Here is an 18628-nt window from a genome sequence, read left to right as displayed (position 1 = left end):
AAAACATAATTCTTTTATTTTGCCACAGTAGACCTTTTTCTGCTGATTCCAAACATTTGCAGACTTGTGGTAAAACAAATGTAGTTGACAGGCACCTTTTTGTTTGCGCATGGCTTTGTGTACAACATGGGTGGAGATTGCCTTGTGAAGACTAAGAAGACTCAAAGTCTATATTTACAGGTTTTCCTGGACATTTGACATCATGCAGGAGAAAAGAGAACACATTCAATAAACTCTATAGGTATGAATATGTGTGTAAGTGTGTTCTGTCTTTGTTAGAACAAGATGTTGTTGTGTGTTTAGGACATTGGGGTTAAGGTATGAGTGTGAACTAAGGTCATGCTGAACAACCCGTTCAGATTTACACAGCAACAGCTGTTGTTGGTAGCAACTGAAGCAAAAAAAATGTAACCAGCAGATCCCAAAGAGAGGGTGAGCAGAGCAGATGGAAAAACTGGCTCTTGTTTCTCAGAGGCAGTGAGATCACTTCCTGTTGGGTTCCCGTGTTGGCGAGGACAGACAAGATGGCCGCCAGGGGTGGAGTTGCTTCACCAGAACACCCAGTAATCCCAGAACCAAGATGCTGGGTGGAGGCACAGATGGCAGCTGGTGCATTACTTACTGAAATATTAATATTGAATATAAGCATAACTGCAATTTTGTTCTGTTAAGAGCAGAGTAAAAACATGATTAGAGTCACCATATTTTAAAACCCACAAACCAGCGCACTTAAGTGTATAGTATCACCCTTATGCACATACAACAACCGTTTTCATCAGAATAAATTAAAATAATATACTATATATAAAATTATATTAAGTGACAATTATTTCAGTACTCAGCACATCCACTGACAGGCCCGGGTACAGAACAAAAGGACTAGGATGCCTCTGTAATTAGTGGGGTTGAAAAAACTTTTAACGTGGTTAATGCAAATAAATTCAGTTTATCAGTTTGCACTGATCTATGAATAAATTATGGTGATACCACAGCTGCTTTATACTGTATGAAAAGCTTCTCTTGAGTTCATCAAGTGCCTGCAGCAACTGAAGACAACAGGACTGATATGTTGATCAATCCACAGCCTCTAGGAAGAGCAAAGCTAGAGCCTGAAAACAACATCAGGCTGCTACTGTATAACCATACAGACCTCTGCACTCGGACTAGTCTGTAATAATTCCGTATTATGATTTTATGAAGGAGATTTCCAGTTAGCAGGGCTCATCCTTTTTCCAACTTTATTTCATCCTTGAAAATGCGACAGACATAACGTATGCAAATAGCAATGCATTTGGAGAATGGAGGTTTTGAGTCTGGTTTGGGTTTGGGTTTCAATGTGACTACAAACAGCAAGCGTCATGTGGCATGTCAGGGAGGGAAGTTTCCTCCTTCACATTCTGAAGAAGTTAACAGCTGGAGTTGATGCAAATACAAATGATTGGTCAGCATTACAAATGATTGGTCAGCATATCTGTGTGAGAAGAGGAAGCATAGCAGTCTATCAGTTTGACAATCAAGTTCTGGTGAGTGGCAGACACACATGGTTTAAGCAAAGTGTTTTCCTCTTTGGCGTGTTTAGCAAGTGAGCTCATTATGTCAGGAATGTTGATTATGTACTTTCTCCTTTTAGGTAAGTAGTCTTCTTGTTTAAATGATATTTTAGGGAACCATTCTTTCAGTAATATATAAATACACTGTCGTCTGTTGTTTACTAGCATTTGTAAAAGCTGTTTTCTCTGACATTTAGTGGCTGATGCAACAGTGGGTCTTGATGTCAACACTACTGTGGGCCGCTCAACGATTCTTCCATGTACTCTGATAATCACCTCTCTAATTGACTTAAAGAATCTGCGCTTTTATTGGCAAGACGAAAGAAAGCATGTTTGGTACTCTTTTAATGAAGGGAAGGAGATGCCGGAGCATGTAAATCAGCTTCATCGTGGCCGAATCACAGTCCTCCCACAGGAAATGATAACAGGAAATATTTCAGTCACAATTAACCCAACACTTCAAGATGACCAAAGAGTTTTCCAGGTTTTTGCTGCAGTGTTTGATAACAGAAAGCTAAGAACATACAGACTTAAACACGGACTGGTCTGCCAACATACTTTACATGTTGCAGGTAAGGAGGTAGATTTCACTTTTCTTAACAAATTGATCTGATAGGTTAGAAGATTGATAGCACTTTCTTGACTGCCTGTTCAATATTAGGGTACAGCCAGCAGGTGTTAGTTTAGCAAAAAGACAGGAAACAGGAAGAAACAGCCAGTGAGGTGTCAACATCTGCTTACCATCACACCTAAATTTCACTAATTAAGAAGTTTTTTTTTGTTTTTTTTGGTTGTTGGTCATACAAAAACAAAGAGTTAAAATGACAAGTTGTGGTTTCACAGGGGTTTATGTGGTGGACTACGTCTATGATTTTTATGCTAAGCTAACGGCATGTTGTCTGTAGTTTCAGAGATAAAATGTCAATAATTGAACTTTAGTGATTCTGGTTGGCACATTTTGAGTTTCAGTCTTTATGCTAAGGTAGGCTAATCAGCTGCTGGCTCTAGCTAAGACTGTTCACAATCTTCTCATGTAACTCGCAATAACAATATTTATTGTTTTGAAAGTAAGGACAGAACCTAATCATCATTTTTACATGCAGTTCCTTATAGCAACGTTAGCCTGGCTGTGAATAAGGAAGCAATGACTGCAGTCTGCACTGCACAAAGGGGATATCCCAAGCCTGTGGTGGAGTGGAGGCTCTCTAACGACACGCAACACTTATTAGATATGAGAAATGTTAACACCACAGCGATGCAGGACCCTCAAGATCATCTCTACAATGTCAGCAGCACCATAGATATCCCAGGAGGTCTGTATCGATCTGTGACCTGCCTCATCCACGACCCTACCCTAAATGTGACTTTGAGTGCCACCTACGCTTTAAACAAGGGTAAGTCTTGTATATGATCATGCAGCATCTCGTATCTAATTATTTCCCGTTAAAGTCCAGTATATACTACTAATGTATCAATTAAAGGGACAGTTCACCCCAAAATCAAAATTCTTTATATTTCCTCTGGCCTGTAGTGCTATTTATCCCTCTAGATTGCTTTGGTGTGTTTCTGAGTTTTAGAGATATATGTAGAAATGTCTGCTGTCTCTTGAATGTAATGGGACTAAACAGCACTTGACTTGTGGTGATCAAAGCACCAAACTTAGTATCAGTTTCCTTCCAGAAATCGTGGCCTGATTGCCAAAGATAATCCACAGACCTTGCTGTGAGCAGCTTCATATAGAAGCAATTTTCTTTCAGTGGTAGAATCTAATGGAGCTACTTTCTTTCTACAAGTAACTACCTAACATGACCACACAATAAGTTCAGCATGAAAGTATTTTATTTGGGATGGCAAAGGGAATCGGGAAGGATGGGATGTATGGGTCGTGGGGAGAGGAATGATAGGGGTCGAGGGGGTGAGGGATGATAGGGGTCGAGGGGAAGGGAGGTCAGTTGTAGGGCTGAGCAGTTAGGAACCTGGGGGTAGAAACTCAGGGTGGGTGAAATGTCTTGGCAAGCTTTGGTGCATTGTCCCCCTTGGTTCCTGGAACAAAGAGAGAAAGGTGAGTTAATGGCTAATAATGGAAGTATCAGTTGGAAGTATTAGGGTTGATTGGAATGAGAAGGTGTGGATGTCTGATTAGCATGACGGCGGTGGTTGGATTTGTGGGAGATACAGGTGTTTTGAATTAGCGAAGCAGGTGATAGTGATCGCTGAGGGTGATGTGGTCTAGTTCCTGAACTTCAGTTTTGAACTACATAACATAGTTGAACATACTTTGGACATGCAAGTGCTCACAACAAAATCCATGGATTTTCTAAAGTAACTAGGTCATGATTTCTGGACAGAGACATTGCTGTTGAGTTTTTTAAATGTACTTTTTGGCTTTGAGGACAACAAACCAAGTGCCCCCATTGTGTTAGAGAGACAGACATACATGTATCTTTTATTTTATGGCAAACTGTCCCTTTAAATGTAAGACTGACTTATTGGTATCAAAACAATTGTAGTATGTAGCCCTGTGTAAAGAGTGAAATCATGATTCACAATCTTCACACTTACTTTTATAAAAGAAATTAATTAACTTTTGGTTTGGTCAAAATGTGAGTTTGTTTGCAACCCATGTGATTATCTGTCTGAACTCCTGCCTCACCAGATCTCAGCTGTTAAATTGGTGATCAAAATGCTATAATAACAAAAAAAAAGATGGCCAAAACTGCAATAAATAAGTTCCCTGTAACTCTCTGATATCAAGAGACCCTGTGATAATGTGAAGAAGACCTGACCTGAAAAATATTTTAACTATACCTACAACTGAATACAAAAACACAATTTAAAAAAATGTATGCAGTGTGCATGTTCCAATTCACTGATATTGCATGCCAAGACGAGAAGAGCTTATTCAGCAATATTTCTCTATTAGCAAACACTGTGGCAGAGTGGATTAGCAAATTATCAGATGTCATTTATCAGCAGTTGCATGACAAACTCACATTTTCATCACATACTCTATTTTTGTTATGTATGACAGAAATATTTTAGCAATGGAAACAAACAAGTAAATTTTCAGAAATACTGTGCTTTCATACAGTACTTGAACTTTTAAATTGCCCTGTATGAGATGACAAAACCATCAGTGGCCTCAAGTCCAGTTTGAATATGAGACTTCTGCTCTAGAGTATTTTTTTCAAAATTCAAAAGAAGAGAAAAGTTGAAATTATAGTATTGATGGCAAAGAACTGGCAGCATAAGAGAGCAAATTACATTATTATGTAAATGAGACTAACCCTGTGTTTTATGTCATCTTTTAAGTAGAATTAGAGTCATTTGTCATGTTCAAACAAAAATTGACGATTAGCAGATTGTCTTAATATTAAACTCATAAAGTAACATCAGAGGCAACTGTGGTCATGTGAGGAAAACATCTGATCCAAATCCCAGCAACCTACAGAGTGACACACACAGAGAGACACCTGCTGGACAAACAGTGTAACGTTACTATTTTGTGTCATGAAGAGATATTGATTCTTTAGAGAAAGCGATTATTTGCAACATTTTAATCACAGGGCGATACTTTGTTTTTATTTACAACTATCTACAACAAAACTGCATTCAATAGACTTACTATACTCGTTTAGATGGTGGAGTACAACTCAATGAGATTCCTCTGCAAAATAAAGTTTTCCTAAACCTCATTCAACAGTTAGAGCAGTGGGACAGAAGAGGAAGAGAAGTCGACAAATGTCTGTTTGAAGGGTAAATTAGTACAGCTAATAGTTTGTTTCTATCTGTCTGCCTACAGGTGAAGCAGAGAGGAACCACTTTTTCTGGGCTGTATATCTGATAGTCATTGCTGTTCTACTAGTTTTAGCTGCACAGTTGCACAACATATGTAAGTGGTTTTAATTATTGACAATTTTTGAGTTGACAGTCTAAATGGTGATGTGTGACAGCACAGAAGATTTAGGCTATAGAATTTAAAATACCAAAGTTAGTGTTTTAAAATGTGGCTTTCCTCTACTTTTTTGATGTCTCTACGAAGGGATATATCACTGCTGTAGCTCTGTGGAAAGGCTTGCATGAAATACAGTTTGTAGTATCTTGTGTTTTGTTGTGATGGTGTGTGTAAATGTCTGCGGCCATTAAAATAAGGGACAAAATTGTCTCATGGGAACTAAAAGGCTTCAGTTATTTTTTTCAAGCATTTTATCATTGGGGGAGGATCTGAGCCAGATGAATGGGAGCTTTAAATTTTTTTTTTTCAGTAAAGTGGGCTGGAGACATTAAGCTGTTAGACAAACTGGCTCAGGAGGAATAGACTGGGGAAAATGCCATTCGAATTAGCTGAACAAACAAGGAGAGGATTTTCTGCATGGCCAGTAAAAGAAAGAAAGCTGATATGGCACAGATACATAACACTGCTAGGGTCACATTTAGAGGGTCTGGGGTCACACTTTAGCAAATAAATTACTGAATACCTTACCTGGTCAGTCAGTAACGTTTCATTTATCCAGGATAGCTTTGTACAATAAAAAAAACAATTCAAGAGATGTGACAAGTATGACTTTGGGTTTTTATCTTTGTTGTTCCACTATGACATGTAGCAAAATCAGCATTTTGATTTTTACAATGGGCCTGCATATATTCTCATACTTGCAGGATCCATGATTTGAATAATAGCTTTACTCGTTTAAATTAATAATGTTTTGAATATAAGAAAACAAAACAACAATCACCAAAACAGTCCAACAAAATAGTTCCACATTTGATTGAAAGGTTTCATTTGAAAGGTTTTGTCACTCATTATCACATAATTGGGCCATATGAATGAATGTTTTCTTATTAGGGGTCGAAGCAGCGTTGCTCGCTGCGGACCGCTGTTGTTTTTGTTCTTCATCAGCAGTAACTTAATACGACCCCAAACGTCAAGGCACAGAGATTCAGTTAAGTTACAAGAGTGCTGAGTTGAACAGACATACTTTTAAAAATGCCTTTCTCTCTGCTCTCCTGCACACATGAATTAAGTCTTGGCTCTCCAGCGCACATCAGAAAAAACAACACAACAATGAAAAAATACAAGGCAAACTTACTGGCGACGGGAAAACGGCCAATCGCCTATTTTTATTATTTTTTTTAAAACACTTAAACGTGCTTATTTTGTGTAAAAACAGTACAAGCCTCCTCTCCACCTGCTTCCCACCTTTCCAACCTGTTGGCCAACAAATGTACCTAGGGCTCATGGGGGTGAAGTCCTGGGATGCACTTAGTCGGTGCACCCCCTCCTCCCTTTCTACACTAGACCTCTGGAGCCCTCTTGTCCCTGGTTCCCATGTCTCTGCTGGGATTAAACCCTGAACCACAGGTGTGATAATCCCAAACAGAATGGTGCTGCTGAACACTGGGACTGGCAGTGCTCAGGCCCCAGACTGCTTTGATCAGGAGGCCACAGCTGTGTTCCTGCTGGTCCACAAACTGAGCCTGGACCTGGCTCCAAAGAGACGGGAGGACATAACAAAGCCCTCTTGTTCTGCAGAGTGTCGGGATGCTATTTGGTTGACAGACTATAATGAGTGAGGGAGGTGTCACCCTCTTACCCCAATTCTTTTTTTTTTTTAGGTACAAACACAATTTATGAGTGGTCCAGACCTGTTGGTGTCATGTGAAGTTAGTCTGCTGCTATCCAAACCATGTTTTTTTTAAAATGTATTTTACTTTACAAGGGACAGTGCACATTAATTAACTTTAAGTCCACCATGACATGACGGCAGAGCAGACCGATTCATTACTTTCTCCGCTTTTCAAATAATAACATGATTCTAAATTTATTCAGATACCCTGACAATATCATCACTAATTTGAACTGGCTATTAACATTAATGTCAGGTATGCTGGAAGTATCTTCACGTGATGATGACTTCCCTTTCCTTTTGCATCTCCCCCTTCTCTCTCCCATTTTCATATTAACCCACTTCTTCTTTGCTTCAGCGACAGTGTGAGCCTCAGGTGACGTGGCATTAACAGCACTCCTAACAGCACTTTTTTCCTGTTCCTTGTCTTAAGCAGGATCCTCAGACTGCTTATGCTTTTAGAATAATAAACTTTCCTGTAGGACTCATAAAATCCTTCTTTTTACTCTTTTCAGGAATGCTATTTTCATGAATAAACACATATCGACATGTGGGGCAGGACATGCAGCTTCATGTGTATACAAGATATGCTATTTATCCAGCTAGACGGCGTTGGTGTGAGTTTTGGAGATATCGTTCGTATAATGGAACTAGATGGCACTTTGCTTGTGGCGCTCAGTGTCTGTTTCCAGAATCTTTTTCTCTACTGACGCTTTGAGCACCATAAAAAAAAAAAAGAGTGCCATTTCTTTCTAACATATCAAAGAGAAGTCAAACATCTCTTAAAACCAAAGTTTTCTAGATGAATAAATAGCACTACAGGCTAAAAGAAAATTATGGGGTAAACGGTCCCTTTGAGAAACAGTCTTGTGATACTAGACGATTGGAGATTTCTCTCTTTCTTACTATCTTGGCATATGGCTCAATAGCTTTTCTGCGTGCAGTTTGCCTCACAGTAGTATTGCATATAACTGCAATAATTGCCAGCCTCTATTGAGTGAAGTGTTTAGAGACTGACTTGAGTCTAGTTGAGAAGCAGTGCTGGTGCTTCACTGAGTGTTTCATTGATTGTGAAGTATAAAAACTAAAGTCAGCGCTCTGGCCTCTTGAAACTCAAACATTGTAATTGCCAAGAACACCAAAAAACATTAGCAAGGCAGTATCTTTAGAACCATGGTCAGGACTCTTTTGCATAATAAAATCTTGTCGTTTGACATGAATTTACAGTAACCAGTGCTTACATGAAGTTAAAAACAAAAAACACACATCAGCCTGACTGACAATACAGCAACCAGAGAAAAGTTGCGGTTAGATTTGGGTAAAGTTACTGTAAATTGAAGAAGCAGTAGTAGTTGTATGCAGGCTGTGGTCTGGTTCCTCCTTATTCTGCAGAATATTCTTCAAATATGAAGTTTCTGTTCCTCCTTCACTGTCGTAAACACCACTAAACTTCATAGAAAACACGTCACTGGAAACCTTGCAACCATTCAGACACTTCTCTAGAGTCTCTTTTTTGAGGAAATAAACTCTGATTTTCTTCTTCATATTCACACACTTTGAAATATACACTGCAGGGTTTATAAGAGATCACAGTGTTTCAGAACTCCACTCTTTCATCAGCCAGAAATGTTTCCTCTGAAAACAGTCTGCTCAACATCAGTCATCATCATCAGAAAGACATGATTATTTACATCATAGTTTCTCAAAGTGGGGACCGCAGGCCAAGGGTGGCCATCGTAAACATTTTGTGTGGCCCCTGAACATGATATGAAATGCATGGAGTATGTCAGGGGTTCTCAAAGTTTTGATTTCTTGAGTGCTGATTTATGGAGCCTGCATATGATTGAGGGTCATACGGCAATACCCATGAACTGGCTGCTTGGTCTCATAAGATAAGTTTAACATTAAAACTCCCTTGAGCACCAAATTCGCCTGTTTGTAGACAAGGTGGGTCACTTTATCTGTCCTCCAGAATCTCAAGAAGAGTTCATCTGTTTTTCCTGAAACCACATTTTCTCCTGAACCATACAGCATTGTTTTTTTGTTTGTTTGTTTTGTTTGTTTGTTTTGTTTTTTTTTATCTGTGGTGGTGTCTCCATCTCACTTCCACATTAAAATACTGAATTGTTCACTGAATTACAAACAGCACTGGCACTGATGACTGAATTCCCACAACACCATTTTTTTTTTCTATAAGCTGTCATTTCTACTGTGACAGATGCTTGTTAGGGGGGCACAGTTTAATACAGTAACCTTTTTTTTGTTTGTTTACTTAAGACAACCTCATTGTCAGGCCATTGCAGTCATTATTTGTTATCTTTTTTGTTTTTCAAAAAAAGCAACAACAACAACAACAAAAAAATAAATAAATAAATAAATAAATAAAATAGTGAGGCAAAGTTTGATTTCATTGTTGCAGTTAGCAAGTGACTATTCTTACTGCAATCCTAGTTAGTACTGTGCTTTAATATAACAGTTTTGATGAGAATCAGAGATGTTATAAAACATACAATGATACACTGCCTGGTCAAAAAGTCACACCCCAATATTTTGTTGGACTGCCTTTAGCTTTGATTACAGCACAAATTCACTATGGCATCATTTTGATAAGTTTATGCAATGTCACAGCATTTATTTCTGCCCATACTTGCACTAATTTTTCACCAAGATCTTGTATTGATGATGGGAGAGTCGGACTGCTGCGTAAAGCCTTCTCCAGCACATCCCAAAGACTCTCAATGGGGTTAAAGTCTGCACTCTGTGGTGGACAATCCATGTGATAAAATGATGTCTCATGCTCTTGGAATCACTTTTTGACCGTCTGAGCCTGGGTTAGGGTTAGTCCAGGTTAATCCAGGCATCTTGGAATATGTCCGTGCCATCATGAAGCAAAGATCCATTGATGGAAAAAGCTGCTCATTCAGTATATTCAGGTAGTGAGCCGACCTCATAACACTGCTGAACCTCAACCTGACCAACTGAAGCAACCACAGATCATAACACTGTCCCCACAGGCATGTACAGTAGGCACTAGGCATGATGGGTACATCATTTCATCCACCTCTCTTCTTCCCCTGATGTGCCCATCACTCTAGAACAGGGGGAATCTGGACTCTTCAGACCACATGACCTTTTTTCCATTGCTCTTTTTGCTCCCTTGCAAATGAAAGCCTTTGTTCCGATTAGCCTCACTGATAAGTGGTTTTCTTAAGGCCACACAGACATTTAATCCCAATCCCTATGAGTCCTTTTCACATTGTGTGTGTGGAAATGCTCTTACTTTCAGTATTAAACATAGCTATGAGGTCTGTTGATTTGATTTCACCAAACGTTTAAGTGATCTTTCAAGATTTCCTCCTTTCCTCCTCAAAGATGATGATTCACCACTATCCTGCCAGGTTTTTAATAATGCGTTGGACAGTTCTTAACCCAGTTTTAGTAGTTTCATCAATCTCTTCACTTGTTTTCTCTGCTTGATGCAGGCCAATAATTTGACCCTTCTGAAACAGAGTAACATCTTTTCCACGACCACAGGATATGTCTTCTGATGAATACATGATTGTTAAAGAAATGAGAAACTCCTCACTGCATTAGTTAGGGTTAAATAACTTGTTGTCAGCTGAAACACATTAATCACTGCAATAATTATCCAATGGGAGGCTCTCACCTATTTGCTTAGTTAAATCCAGGTGATGACTGTATTTTGGCCAGGCAGTGTTTATCAACTTACAATTTAATATTTATGTCAGAAGGTGGCAGCAAGGAGCTATTTATTTCCATGAATTAAAGAGACACGCACTCATCAAAGTCTCAGTGGACTAAGCTCCTTGAATAGAGTGTACAGTGTGTGTGTGTTGAATAGAGTGGCAAGTAGGTTGTGTTTTTTCCTCCAGAATATCAATAATCATTAATGCACTGATAGCTCTCTTCCTATTCAAAGTAGTCACCCAGTGCTACAAGAAAAAGCAATACAACTAACTAATATTATCCAGTGAGAAAATGACGCAAAATGCAAATGTAGTTACGATGACATTTCCAACTTGATATAATCTAGCAAAGAAACAATTGTTATTGAAAAACATACCAAACTCACTATATAATTTTAGTGAAATTAACGGTTAGATTGTGTTGCATGAGACTTGAAATATGTTTGATTTGTTTCATGTAACTGCCAAGTTGCATGGAAATTATGTGTCATGCAATTTGCAAATTTACAACTTGCATCTAGTTGCATGAAAGTTTCACTGTGTGATGGCAGCCTAAATCTCCTGGCAGTCATTATAAGATGTTCAGTCTCAGAGAAAAAGATCAGATAGAGATGTGATGCAAATGAAACTAAAAAAAACAACAGAAAGCTGTCTATCTGTTTTTTTTTTTTTGTTTGTTTGAGTATTATATCTGAAGCACTGCCGTGACCTCCACACTGCCTGCAAACCCTCTGAGAGAGGTCTCTCATGCAGCTGCACTGTGCCTTCTCTCTTTTTCCAGTGTCAGTACAGAGACAGATAAAAATGTTGCATCAGGCTGGTGTAGGTCATCGTATAAACTCAAAAATCCATGCAAAGTGTCTTGTTGTGGGTGTGTATGCCTGTGTCTGCAGCTGAATCAGTGCATATGAGGATAAGATCGATCTGAGGGGTCACAGAAAACAGAAACAAGTTCAGGATAAGGTATGAAAAAAGTCTAACAAAACTTTAATTTCTTTTTTTCTCATGTGAAATATTCAGTAGTTTTACCAAAGCTGCAAAACCTATTCAAAATAACAATCTGAGATGAAGGCAATCAGTTTTTTAAAATTACTATCATCTCATAAAAGTACTTAAATATTTAACATTTCATTTGAAAAGACATTTTTTTGTGACCACTGGATACCAGACTTAACTCATCTTCAAGTGAGATTCCACCTCACAAACCTGCAGTAAATCAAATAAAATGTGAATGCATCGCTCATAACTGAAGTCAAAACTCTTCAGTCAGCGAAGGAGTGTCTCAGTTTGAATTGCTTTCACACAAAATGCATTCAATGACCACATTTTCCAAAATACATGAAGTATTTTCTCACTTGACCAGCTGCAAAACACTAAATATCAGCTGCACATTTTTCAGACGATAACACACTGTTTTGAAAACTGTTAACAACAACATTCAAAGCACAATGATTGGAAATTCCATATATTTATGTAGCAGCCATGTTGAAAAATAAATGAATCTTACAGTGACAGAATATTTACAATAAAATGAAATAACAATCATTACCAAACAGACAAACATCCACCGCTGTGGATTTTTTGGGTTTGGAAACAAGTATCAAAGAAGGTGGGTGGGTGAGGGAAGAGAAGAAAAACATCAGTTCTTGTGATTACAGTTTTATAACTTCTTCATTATAGCAGCCATGCAATTTTGAGAATTTGTTTTTTTGTTTCAGCTTTTTATTTTTGAAAAGTAATTTACTACAATATGCAAAGATGTAGAAAAAATAAAGGCTATTAAAGCAAATTGCTGCATTTCTGAGTCATTCTTCTAACATATAATGTAGTGCAGACAGTGAAGTGAAAAGTGGTTATTCTTACCATATTCTATAATGAAATAGTGATTTATCTGAAAAATGCTTCTAACTTAAATTCATATAATGGAACCCTCCATTTTTTTTTATTTTTTTTTTTTTTTTAGGTCAGTGTGTTATGAATGAAAATATATGCTTTTTAAATGAAAATTGTTGCCAGTGTTTTGGTCCAGCAAGGTTTCATTTGGCCAAGACTCTTGTTGGTAATGCAGACTGTATGAATTATCTTGAAAGTGGATTTAGTATTGATCAATGCTTGTTAGTGATTGGAAAAAACAAAACAAAAATCTGTAATATCTGGATTGTGCCAGTGAACTACTTAGGATTAGGTATATCATAGCAGATTGATGTTGTACCACTGTGAAAATGATTATTTATTTTTTTCCCTCCTTTTTCTAAAATTTATTTTCCTGTTAATACGTGCAGTGAGCTTTGCTTCTGATGCTGTCATAACTAAATTCAAATTCAAGTCAAATTCAAAGAGGCTTTATTGGCATGATACAAAATATTTAACTACATTACTGATTAACATTAACTATATAGTATACTACTACATTTGTGATTATGTTTCTTAAAAAAAAAAAAAGCTAACCTTGACAAGTGGTTGCAGGTTAACTTTTATTTATTTTAAAGGTTCCTGTGTTGAAAAAAGTTTGGTAAAGAGTTCAGTGACATTTCTGTCCTGGAGTTAAATCAGTTTTCCCCAAATATTACATGTACACATTTGTCCACTGGAGGGCAGCCCTCACCACATAATTCCTTTGTCCTCCTTATTACTGTCTGCTGGTGTTTGTATGGGGGAGCTGATGCTAATGTGACTCTGGCTGATGAGAAGTCCTGTGCTGCTACTTTCCCACTCTGCTTGAAGCAGCTGTAAAGTCCTGTTATGGGAGTTTGTATGATCAGATGTGTTGTTGCCTGTGAACGATGTTTGTGTGAGACTGGTGCTCTGATAAGGCTGCTGTATTAAGAACGACGCCCTGTAGTGACCAAAAGCTCGGAGAGGACATTTCACATACATACACACACGCACACACACACGGTGGTGACTTTGTGGTAATATACCCTCCCAGTTGTCCTGTCAGGTTGTGTTTCACAGTGCCAGGGTCACCCTTTATGTCCCCGTCTAAGCCTCTCCCTTTGATTCATAGTCACACTAACACACACTGCAATCAGATTAAATGCAAAACGCATGTGTTCCACATCAGACCGCAGCCAGCTGTGTGTGTCTGTCTCTGTGTGTGAAACAACAATCATTTGCGCACAAGATGAAAAGACACTGATATACACACATATACAAATTCAGACAGACTTTGTTGACACTTCCTCCACTCTCTGACACACAAGTGTGTTTCTCATTTACAGTTTATTTCAATTGCTAACAAGCATCGGCCAATACTGGAGCCACTTTTTCTCTTCAGTCAATATGCATCTCGGCCAAACAGTTACTCACCTCCAAAACTCACTCAAACCACCAAAACACTTTAAACATGTCTCAAAATAAGCTGGTTCAAACGTAAAACTGGCAACAATTCTCACTCAGAAAGTATGACCTTAAAAATCACTAACAACAGGGAGCATTACATAAATTATGAATTTTTTATCTTTGAAGTAAATGTAACAAGAGTAAATCAGAAATGCAGCATTTTGTTTCAGTATCCTTTATTTCTATATCTTTGTATATACTACTTTAATTTACTTTTAAAAAATAAAAAGTTTGTAAAAACAAATTTCTGAAATTCCAGGCCTGTAATAATAATTACAAACAAACAAACAAACAAACAAACAAAAAAACAACATATAGAGTATAATCACTCATACTGCACAGTACTTACTTCCCTCTTTTGTTTGTTTGGTAATGAGACTAAAATAGGACACGTGGGTAGACTTTGTGCGGCAATTGCAATCAGTTGTGTTTGGAATATTCTAATTTTATTTTATTTTAGAATAGAATATATTTGCTATTTTATAATACTAACAGTGTGCTACCATTTGAAAAATGTGCCTGCCTGCCTATATAGTGTTTTGCAAGTGGTGGATTATGAATGAGGAAATAGTTCAAAGATTTGGAAAATGTGGTCATTAGAGCATTTTGCCTGAATGCAATGAAAAATGATTCATAGTTTGGCCTACATTCTGTTTCGCCGACTGTGTGAGGAGTTTTGACTACTGCATCCTAGGAATCAAAGCTTTAAAAGTGAAGAAGTCCAAGAGAGTTTGTGGAGTCTTGATTAAAGGCCTTGTAGTTAGATGGATTTACAATTAAACAACCTTCTCAACCTTGGTAGGTCTTGATCAGGGTTTCATATGGAGACACAACACCTATCCAGACCCATTTAGACTCATTAGGAGTGTGTCCTAATAAGTGGGACATCATGTGAGAGATAAAAAGTGTCATTCAGAGATTAGACCTCCACAATTTCACAAAACTAAAAACTCCAAAACACAATAAATCAGAAATGATAATCATGGTTATTGACTCCAGTCAATACATCATACATACACATGCTTAAATTCACATGTTGAATGTGTGACAGTTTCCTTAAAAAATAAAAGTAAAACGAGAATAGTTTGAAATAATAAAACCTGGTAAATTCAACAATAAAAGCATGTGTAAACAAACCAGATAATAAATAATCAGGTTGCAATATCCTAATCCTTAAATCAAAGTCACGTACTGTTACTGGGTCCCATTTATTATTCTGATGGAGGTGGGATGAATGATTTTTTTAACAACTGATTTAGAATTCTGAACCGTCGGCCTGAAGGCAGCACCTGAAACCTGGGTTTAGATTGTGTCTCAGGTCGTTTCATGTCTTCTGTGCCTCCCTGAGCACAGATGTCTCATATAAAGGGTGAAGATAGTGCTGTTCTTTTTATCCCCGTGATCTTCATGGCATTTAGACTCCAGTTCAGACTCCAGCTTTGCAGACAGATTAAAGAAATGCTATACAAATCCCAACAATAACAACATAAATTCATTTTAGAAGGAAATAAATATTCCACAAAAATACACTGTATACGCTGTTGCATCAAGTTTGAAAATCCAAAAAGTCTGTCCCTGAAGGAGTTTGTTCTAATTCCTGCTGGAAAGTTTGACCATTTCAAACCTTTAATTCTGAATAAACAAGCATTGCTTGTATTTGTGTAACAACAATTACATGGGCAGACAACAACAATCCACAATGTTATAGTTCATAAACTTTGCTTCATAATATGTTCTACCACACTGTAAGTGAAGTCTATAAAAATATGGTCTAATGTAATGTGGAGGAATTTTCTCTATTGACATTTTAATGGTGTCTTATCCATATTTTGAAGAATGCATTGCATTGTGGGAGAGAGAAGTGAAAGGGGAACTGGCCATTATTCACGTCGGTTGTTAAACTGACAGTTTTATTCAGTTTTTGTGGTTAGATTAACCTTTTCTCAAACTTCAGGGGTTTGAATCAATTCATAGTTTCATTTTTTGAACTAAAGTGATTGACAATAATGGCTTAGCTCAGTATTGTCATTTTGGGACTAATTAAAGTTTCATATTGTGTTAACTTACAATAACTGACATTTTACCACTTATATTTTAGACTGGTGGACATCATGCAATGTCAGGCTAATTGTAGTCCCAGTTTTAGCCCCAAGCGGACCACCAATGGGTGGCTAACACCAGTTCTTGTAAAGGTCCAGTCCCATTTCTACCAAATTAACTGAGCCAACAAAAAGTGAAGATTTGAATAAAGTTATGTAAACTTGGATTAACAGAAGTCTCTATGAATGGTACAGAGGATATAATGTAAATCTACAGATTTCTCTGTTTTAGGGTTAAAGGAAATGTCTTTAAACTTAACAGAAAACTTTTTACTGTGCAGTTGTTTTTTTATTACACCTTCTGACTCTAAACATAATGTCTGATCATATTTCTTGCCCCTGTTTGACTTCCTCTTATCCATGTCACCGTCCTCTCTGATCTCTCAGCAACTACTTCAGTGAGTGATGCAATTCTTACCCAAGAGGAATGATGGGCAAAGCTACAAAAATAAGACCCAAGTTGTAATAAAACACAGTGATTCTTTAAGCTACTCACTCTCCTAAATGATTAAAAAGGACTTAAAACCATTTCTATACGCTCCATCCCACTGAGGACAATGAATCAACAAACCCCAGCAACAGTCCCAGTCCACAGTACCAGCCAGCCTCCCTGCCCTGGGATCAGGCCAGTGACCTTTTCCTGAATAGGGGAAGATATTGACTGACAGCGCTGGCTGAATAGGAAGCCTGGTTAGCTCCCAGTCGAGTCGGGTAAGCTGATATCCCCGTGTCCCCCCACTGCTCGAGTAAACACCGCCAGAGTCAGTCAGTCCCAGTACGAAACTGCAACAGTGACTAAGAGGTCATTCTCCTCCAAAGGCCGACCCTTTCTCCCCCCCCTTTCCAGACCTCCTCTACCCCCTCACCCAGTCCTATGTCACAAGGCCAAATCGATGCATCTGACCCCTCTTTCTTTTGCGGATGAACTTTCACCCCTAGCCTAACAAAGCGAGAAAAGAAAAAAAAAACTTCTTCGTCAGAGAGTGTTTTTAGTCTCAGTGCAGGGCAAACAAAGCTGTCCTCCAATTCCAGCACCCACTTGAGGTTTAGTGTGCGGCGGTGTATGCCGGGGTTGAGATACTGAGATGGACGGCCTCGTGGAGCAGGACGTCCCATCGTAAAACAGCGCTCCTGACAGGGAAGTGTGTGTCTCTAAATGAGCTGTGAGAACTGAAAGTGTGTCGACTCTCTCACACTTTAACGCTGGACACTGATACTGAGGGGAAGTGTGAGGGTGAACAAGAGGGAAAGCAGTGAGTAATGTGAAAACTCTAAGTACATTTACTCTAGAAGCCTGTACTTGTGAGGTAATACATTTTTTGGTATCCAGCAAAGTAAGGTCTAAAATTGCTTGTTCATTTTTAAAAATAATTATAGTTCTCTGGATATAAGTCCAACAGAAAAAGCCTAGAATCTGGTGAAAATTTGTTTTTTAATTATCTCCTTTATTATAACGCTTTTTAAAAAAAATCCTTCTGCATTGCCAAATACAATGAAACAATGTTCAGCTTTATATTTCTACTCCACTACATCTCAGATTACCTTTTTGTTGTAATGAGTAATATAATTTTACATAAAACATACTCAGTTCTTTAGCTACATTTTCAAATAAGCATTCCCCTACTGCTACAGCTTACTGTATTTGTATATATAAGCAATGAAAAGTTGACTTTTTAGAGATACACGGTTCTCCCAGGAGAACATATATGATCTTAGAGAATATGATTCATTGCTGTAAATTCAACTACAACACTATATAAAGTCGTTAACCTTTTTATGCAGAGTGGTCACTACCAAGGACAGCTAATAAAAATGTTCTAACACGTGCATGGGTTTTGATGGTATAGTTGCACATCAGCCACCACAGCGGACTGCCACCCACTGGTCAGTTATTGTAGGTGCAACAACATTTTTTCAAAACCTAGCCGACAGACATGCTGAGCAGCTCAGGAATATCTCGCCAATCCTTCTATAGCAGGAGACCCTGGCAGGTAAATAAAATGTTTTACTAATGAGTAAAATAGATGCAAGCATTTCCAAGTATTGATTTTTTTTTTTTTGAGAGGCAATAACATTAATCATTTGTCAGCTGAATCAGACATCATGCATCGATGGCCACAATTCCTGCTGTTACTGACATTTTGTCATTCTTGAAAATACTTCACTCGCAGTAATTTTTTTGGCTGTAAATCAATTGATTTATGTTATGTTAGAATGTAATTAGAAGTTTTTGCAACAAACATAATATTTTGTGCATCATTAATTACATTATGTGGAAACATTACTTTTACTGCATTACAATT

At 37.9% G+C, this 18628-nt stretch overlaps 1 protein-coding gene across 1 annotated transcript; it reads left to right on the top strand.

Annotated features, from left to right (window-relative positions):
- The first annotated feature begins 1481 nt into the window (after nucleotides 1-1481).
- LOC146322535 (T-lymphocyte activation antigen CD80-like) lies at nucleotides 1482-6005 on the top strand. Its single transcript, XM_084723984.1, has 4 exons — nucleotides 1482-1630; nucleotides 1748-2122; nucleotides 2654-2944; nucleotides 5353-6005. Exons 1-4 carry the CDS (start codon nucleotides 1594-1596, stop codon nucleotides 5454-5456), a joined length of 807 nt encoding a protein of 268 aa, XP_084580110.1. The 5' UTR covers nucleotides 1482-1593; the 3' UTR covers nucleotides 5457-6005.
- The last annotated feature ends 12623 nt before the right edge of the window (nucleotides 6006-18628 follow it).

Source organism: Lutjanus erythropterus, chromosome 8 (assembly GCF_056507025.1).
Source record: "Lutjanus erythropterus isolate fLutEry1 chromosome 8, fLutEry1.hap2, whole genome shotgun sequence".
Lineage (NCBI taxonomy): Eukaryota > Metazoa > Chordata > Actinopteri > Lutjaniformes > Lutjanidae > Lutjanus > Lutjanus erythropterus.
This window is presented reverse-complemented; position numbering and strand designations above follow the sequence as displayed.

Bases quoted from the DNA above. Each gene is read 5' to 3' on its own strand.
- LOC146322535 (XM_084723984.1), top strand. From the start codon at position 1,594: ATGTCAGGAATGTTGATTATGTACTTTCTCCTTTTAG. The intron at 1,631-1,747 runs GTAAGTAGTCTT...TCTGACATTTAG, and splicing joins TATGTACTTTCTCCTTTTAG to TGGCTGATGCAACAGTGGGT. The intron at 2,945-5,352 runs GTAAGTCTTGTA...GTCTGCCTACAG, and splicing joins CACCTACGCTTTAAACAAGG to GTGAAGCAGAGAGGAACCAC.